General features: G+C 32.2%; 1 protein-coding gene across 2 annotated transcripts in view; it reads left to right on the top strand.

Moving 5' to 3' along the window:
* Positions 1-3205: 3205 nt before the first annotated feature.
* The window catches only part of LOC133197686 (collagen alpha-1(XII) chain-like), a 45058-nt gene continuing 40617 nt past the window's right edge, over positions 3206-7646 (top strand). For both annotated transcript variants that reach the window (XM_061333823.1, XM_061333824.1), the window contains exon 1: positions 3206-3419. In XM_061333823.1, the coding sequence (XP_061189807.1) occupies positions 3393-3419 (27 nt within the window). In that variant the 5' untranslated portion in view covers positions 3206-3392. The remainder of the gene's footprint in view (positions 3420-7646) is intronic.

Raw genomic sequence — 7646 nt, 5'->3', positions numbered from 1 at the left:
TGGTAGACATTTAATAAGGAGACACTGTAGAGAAATAGGTAGACATCTAATAAGGAGACACTGTAGAGAAATAGGTAGACATTTAATAAGGAGACACTGTAGAGAAATAGGTAGACATTTATTTAGGAGACACTGTAGAGAAATAGGTAGACAATTAATAATGAGACATTGTAGAGAAATAGGTAGACATCTAATAAGGAGTCACTGTAGAGAAATAGGTAGACATTTAATAAGGAGACACTAGAGAAATGAGTAGACTTGTTTTATAAAAGAGTAACTAGATATATAGAAACAGGAAGACATGTCAATAAAGAGAAAGTTCAAGATAGAAGGAGCCGCTGTCTTACTTTAGTTATATTAGTCAACCTGTCTTTATATTCCTATGAAGCAGAATTTATACAAAAATTTCTACATGAGAGGTGGAAGACATTGTTGGGTCTTCAATTCGACATTCAGACATATCATATATTTATCAATTAACAATGGTTACTTCCATTCATATGTTAACTCGATATATCCGAGTGAACTCGAAGTAAAAAATACTATAAAGTCTGCAACACGTATTTCATATTTGGATGTTTTACTGACTATAAACGATAAGGGCCAATTAACAACTAAATTATATCTCAAACGAGATGACGAGCATTTCCATCGTTAACTTTACTTATTTACGTAGTAATATTCTGCTATCACCTGCATATTGTGTTTATGTCTCCCAACTTATTATGTACTCAAGAGCATACCCTGAGTTCGATTTTTCAACCGAGGCAGGCTACTGACGGATAAGATGATGTTACAGGAATTTCATCAAATCGTTGAAATTCAGCCTTTCGTAAAATCTATAGTGTCTTTATCATCAAATATAAACCTATCATTGGGTCGTATTTTGACTGAAATATTTCATACCAATTATTAAGCCTTTGATTTTATACTTAATTTGACGACGGAATATTCCGTATACCTGATCAATATATATACATGGCTCAGCGAGTGTGACTGGTCGACAGGGGATGCTTACTCTTTCTAGGCACCTGATCCCACCTCTTGAATTTCCGGGAGTCCATGTTTTATGCCCTGTTCACAGATTTGTATTATTTGTTGGTTTCTTTTGAGATCAATCACTGATCATTTTCTTTGCTTTTTTCTTTAAAGATGTTGATGAAGATGACCTGCATTTAATAAGCGATATTAATGGTTGAAAAAGGGACGATGTGAGATTTGGGTCTGATGAAAATATTATTGATGCCAGAATGTTTTTTGACCATTCAACATAAAATCTTTTTCCATTTTATCAAATACATGTAAATCGACTTTTTTTAAACATGAAAGGGGTAATTTGTCAAAGCAGGGACAATAGAATGTATGTGAATGTTGTTAACGAAATGTGAAAAATGTAATGATCAGTGACAGTATAAAGTATGATTAGCAGTCTCAAAACTTTCTGATATGCAAGGACCTTATGTCCAAGAAGCTGCCTGTAACTTGAAAGTGGATAAAAGTACAATAAAAGTTTTCGGTTACATTCAGATTACTGAGTACGTAGGTGTGTACTTTCGTGTCCTTGAAATTCAAATTGTTATTTCAAATAACTTACTTTTTTTTTTATCAAGAACAATCTTTTTTTTAAGGACAGAGTTCAGTTTGGGCCAAATTTGACCTTTAACTTGTCAAAAATATACATGTATGTGAACAAAGTGAAGAGAAAAATGATTTTACGAACTGCAGGTGGTGTCTGATTCAAAACTAGCATTGATTTTTATTCGCAGCTTATACAAACAGGCCACAGAAGGGCGGTTCATAAGAACAATATTCTAAATTTCCACAGTATTCATAATTTAATTTTCAGAAAAATTTAGACACCTTAAACTTCTGAAATTACACAGATCAAGTTAGACTACCTGAGATTCTTATACAAAATATTTTTTCTGATACTTATGCATAAAATGACATAAAACAAACTTTTATTTAAATGAGAGGCATTTTTCCGATGAGTGATAGTACCTCTTGGACGAAAATTAATTGTCGCGAATACTTTGACAATGATATTTGACCGGATGTAAACGCATTGTTTTTTTACTAACTAATTTTACTTCGAATTTATGAAAAATGAATAAGAATGTGCTAATTTGATCAAATAGATAACATACTTAGATCATTCTGTATGTATTCTTACAGTCCTGTACAGAGCTGGCTCTCATTTCCGTGTCTGAGCTCTTTGTCCCTAAAAATACAAAGTTTTTGTCAGTGTTCCTCTTCAGACTTGTATGTTACGCTATACTGGTTTCATAGGTTTTCTCCCATCTTATTTTTTATAGCTAAAGGTTAATGAAATACTATTGCTTATTTCTGATAAATTTGATCTATTGTATGCAAAATCACATGCCTGTAAAGTTCTTTAAACTTTTTAAATATATTTTGTATAAAACATTTGATGAAAAAAAGATATGTATCTACAATGAAATATCAATAATTGCCTTTTTATTCATGAATTTAATTTTTGGTCCATCAGAAATCTAAAAAAAAAAAAAATACAAAATTGCGTTTTAGAGATAAATCACTCATCGCCCTTGTCTGAATAGAATTTAATTCCGTCCGAGAAAAAAGTCATTTTATAAGTCATTAACAACTCTTGAATGAGAAAATGTATTATTTACAGATAATTTAAAGCAACTCTCATCTAGAAAAGTTGACATCTCATTTTAAGCGTATCTTTGTTGAAAGGGGCTGAGTGAGTGGCGGGGGGGGGGGGGGCTGGGGAGATTCATGAATTCTAGAAAATAATGTTTTCCATACCCTAAATTGGGTTCACTGGAATCATTATTATCCCTCATAATTATCGCAATCACAATTATTTTCCCTCAACCCCGGATTTCTAAGATTATGTTTGATTTTTACTACATCATAGAATATGTAAAATTATCAATCATTGTTAAACGCCAAAAACTAGTCAATAACGTTTAAAATTAGACCATACACCTATTTTATTTACGATTCACCTTATTAAAAAAAACAAAACAAAACATCTGGTACACACAAAATAGTTTATAGACCAGTCTGACAACAAGGTTTTAAGTGCATAGTAAAACAAAAAAAAAAACATCAGTCATGTTACAGTGTCACTGTGTTCCCCGTGAAAGTTGTCAGTCACCACGCTTGGTGTTTAATGTAGGTACTGCGCTGGGGCCCTTTGCCCGTTTTATTCAGAATCAGATTTTATGTATATATATATATACAGTCTTCCCCTCACTATCCGGAGAACCGCTGTGAAATACCTAGGGCCATTAAGTAGCAGTCGCGAATCCTTTTTTGTGTCGCACCTGGACTTTATTTTTGTGCCACCTCATAAACAGCGAAGACGAGTAGATATTTTCTGCTAATCATCAGGACTAAGAATGATGAACTCGACATTCTCAGCTCAGGTAAGGCGACATTTCATTAACACCTGGACGTAATCGACGTTGATTGTTAATTATCTACTATACTATGTTCATCATAGACGTAAATATCAAGTGCATAAAATTTTTATATATTTTCACGGTAAATGAAATTCGGTGAATGATTATATTTATTCCAAAATTGTAGGTTTTTCTACGGCACAGAAAATGTCTGAAATTGTTTTTCAATTGCATTTAAGTAAGAATTATCATACCTTTCGTCACGGAGCGGCGGGCGGTGATGAGGCATGTTAAATTAATACATACATAATTTTATTCGACTGTGGAATGGGCCATTATGCTATATACAATATAGTTAAGCGTCATGGTTTTGTTACAGAATATTAATGGATTTTTTGCAATTTTTGCGTCGTATAAGTATATCGACAATAGTCTCAAAGTCTATGATTGAACATTTCGTTGAATTACCAATTCAGCGAATCATTAAATACCTCAGCAGCTTCTGTGTTACCCGTAGGTTAAGTATTTGAAGTCTTTAGATTCCTTATTTTGACCTTCTGACGATAGGAATTCCAATCTGAGCCTTTCTTTATTCTATCAGACAGGAAATCATTTATAAAAAATATTTTTTGCATGTAAGCATCTTAACTTTGACGGAACAAAGACAATGCAGAGTATCAGGTGAACTGTTGAGGATTGTAGGGATATTGGGGGTCTTTATGTGTCTGTTTTTATCCAAAAGGATTACGTTTATTGACCGTTCTCTCGGCCAAAAGGCAAAGCTTTATAAACTTCGCACCTTTTTGATCTCTTGAGCTTTGTGAGAATAATACTTTTTCAACAGTTGTAAAGAATTTGCGAGATCTTCTTTCGGGTTAAATTTTATAAAATTTCTTTGCAGACTGACTTGTCTTGCCCTTGTAAATTTTCTAGAGTAAACATGTATAATTTTACGGAGTAAAACGGGTTAAAGGGGATTAGTCACTCAAGACATTGATGTGAATGCATGTGAAAAATATACAAAACGTCATTAAGACTTGTTTGGAATGTTTAAAAAGTAGGATGGCTCATTCTACAATTAGCAAATTATGGTGATATATATGAATCTATAAATAATTATGGTGAAATTCATCATTATCCTGTTAATCATTGATGCGAAATACCAACTTAGCATTCTTTTGACTTTTCTAGTTTATATATCGTTTCCCTTTTTATTCGAATATTACTAAATGATTTATTTTCATCTGATTATTAATTTATTTATTTGTCTATAAAAATTAGTATTAAAATCCGAAAAAAAACTTGCGTGTCTCTTTACCATAAAATTGCTAAAAAGGAACTTGTTACAAGGAATTCTTGCTCATAAGGAATGATTTTAACGATTAATCTACATCAACATAGAAATAATTTTTCTTATGCATGAAAAATTGCATCACTAGAAAGAATATTATCCCCCAATATTTTAAGGTGTATACTAATTCATTCAAAGTAATAATTAATACAAAAATACAAAGTAGCAGGAACTTATACATGAAATGATTTTTTTAATCAATATTTTTGATATGTTGATGTTGTTTACCCGTAACGAATTATTTGGTTTTACCGACAGATTTGACATTTGTGTTGCGCACCTGTAACGAAGTAAATTAATAGGCTTCGGGGTGCTGCATATTGTCACCTATAGTTTTACTAAGATGTGTTGCATACATGTAATTATGTAAATTAGATTATTTTCACCAATAGTTTGACATCCGGGTGTTGTGGACAAACATTGAAGTGACGGAAGTAAATCTTCCCCTCTTGATGGAAAGAGTACACTTTCAACTGGAATTTACCTCAATCTGTGAATTTTGAAGCAGAGTTCAATCGTGTCACAGCGTAACATAAGTTTAGTCCATCAATGAAATTTTACTGCTGTTACATAATATGCCGTGACATACTTGAACATAAGGAACTGTCACATAAATATGAACATAAGTACTTCCCTACAGGGTTTAGTTGGCTCTGAGTTGTAAGGAGCCATATAAGCATGTTTATGCTGTTTCAAGGTCAGACATGGATTTAAAATTTCCCATCCATTGCGCGGATACTGCACAACACGTGAGGAAGTATTGGTGCTTTTCAACCAAAATATTTAAAAAAATGACCAAATGAATTTTTTCTTGACTGAAAAATAAAAATGATTTTTTTCTTTTATTTTTCAGTCATAAATTGTTACTTCATCACTGGAAATATTAAGTTGAATTTCCAGTGTCTGGTAGTACATAATTTTGCATATTTACAAATGTCAGTATAAAATATCAATTAGAGGAGACAATTTCCTATAATAACTTCATATTTTTCCCATTGCTAACCGAATTCTTTTCATTTATTACTTAAATAAGAATGGTTGAAGACGGATTTTTCCCTAAGAATAAAGAAAACTGTTCTTAACATTTAAAATATAGAATTCAAAAAAAAAAATACTTCTCATTTTCTCCCTATAATCTTATTTTACAAAATGTATAAAAGGGTGTCAGAAATACGTAAGAACACAGTATACATGTATATCTAAAAATATAGCGGTTAGATTTCTTTTCCTTTGACACAATTTTGAAATATTAATTAGTCTTAAATTCACAATCTATGGAGAAAATCCAACGTTTGAAATTTTCAACTACATGTATGAAAATCTTAATGTGTGTTTTAGAACAGTCCCTCTAAAAGGGTGTTGATATTGTTTTGATATGCATGTATAGTTTGTCCTTGATATGAATTTTCATATTTTGCAACTGTACAAACATATCAAATAAAACTTTATAAAATTTAATTCAATAATGTCCATTGATGTGCCGCTACAATTGTGCTTTAATACGTTGAATAAAGGACAATTATTTATTTCATTTTTTTAAAAGAGTTTTTTTTCTTTTAATCAAGCTAGACCTTTTTTGATGACCTTTTCGCACACAGCTCTTTAATCTTCGGCCCTTTTGTGCGTCAGAGACCGACCGTCCAACACTCTTCTTCTTTAGATTCTCTAGGATACTTAGTTTGCAACAGTCAGATACATTTTTTTCCGAGAGATAGATCGTTCATTTTGTCATGAAATTTCCTGTTAGGGTAAGTCTAAAAATGTCCTTTTTACCTTTGTACAATATTTTGCAAAGGGTACAAAGTTAAATCCCAAAGGTTTAAAAAAAAAAATAATTTTAATTTATTAAAACATTGGTGAAGCATTGATGGAGCGTGACAGTCGATAACTTGGTAAATTTAGTGTCTCGCGGACACTACCCGTGCTATTGTTGGAGTTCAATGTATTTTCAAAGAAAATATTGTTCCAGCGTAGGTTAAGCCAGTGTAATATACCTTTCCTTTTCAGTGTGATCCATTAACTTGGAATAGATTTAATTTTCAGTCAGTGGACCATCTATTCCCTACAAATAAACAACCATGACACCACATTCACAGAAAACGCCTGCCATCGTCCCGATGCCGATGGCGCAATCGCATCATGGCTTTAACCTTTGCGTACATTCAATTCATTGGTCGTTCGCTTTTGCCCACCCATTCAATTACTATCTTTACAATCATATGTCACATTATTATCATAAATATCTTTAAATTTATCTTCCCAGCAGATTTAAAATGTTGGAATTTAAACATTTCCAACTGCCTTCTATTATATTTGACTTCCAGCCGACCTAAGTACAATCGTGTTTATTTTACAGGTTTTTATTACCATATTAGGAAGTTTCACAGCAGGAGATAAAATCACAGAATCTGTAATCAACAAACCGAAACAACAGTAATAAGAATTATTTCGGTTTTTGATTTGAATGGTTGTGAATTTTACCATTATTCACTCTGTTCACATGATTTAAAAGTCACATATCATCAAAGATACTTTCATTTTACGGTAAGAATTGAATAATGAGACAGTTGTCGGGCATATCTTGTTAATAGTTTCTTTTCTGTTTAACGGCTATTACATGTAAATGTATATCTAAACAAATTACTGAAGAAAACAAGATGTGTTTGTGAAACACTGATGCCCCCGTATGGGAACTTAAAGCGAAGGTTAAACGTTCTCAAATGCAAATCAAATATCTTGGTACCCAAAGTAAGGTCTTGTCTCGAGGAATATACCTGTGAAATATGAAAGCCCTAATACCAACTGTTCAGAAGTTATGATCAGGGTTAAAGTTTTTCAAAATTAGGTAAAACTTCAAGGTCAAGGTCAATTTGGCTATAATTGGTGGAATTCAAAGTAAG

Source organism: Saccostrea echinata, unplaced genomic scaffold (genome assembly GCF_033153115.1).
Source record: "Saccostrea echinata isolate AGI-Se365-2 ecotype Australia unplaced genomic scaffold, CSIRO_AGI_Sech_v1 ptg000030l, whole genome shotgun sequence".
Taxonomy (NCBI): Eukaryota; Metazoa; Mollusca; class Bivalvia; order Ostreida; family Ostreidae; genus Saccostrea; species Saccostrea echinata.
The sequence above is the reverse complement of the archived record's forward strand: the minus strand, read 5'-3'. Positions and strand labels throughout refer to the sequence as shown.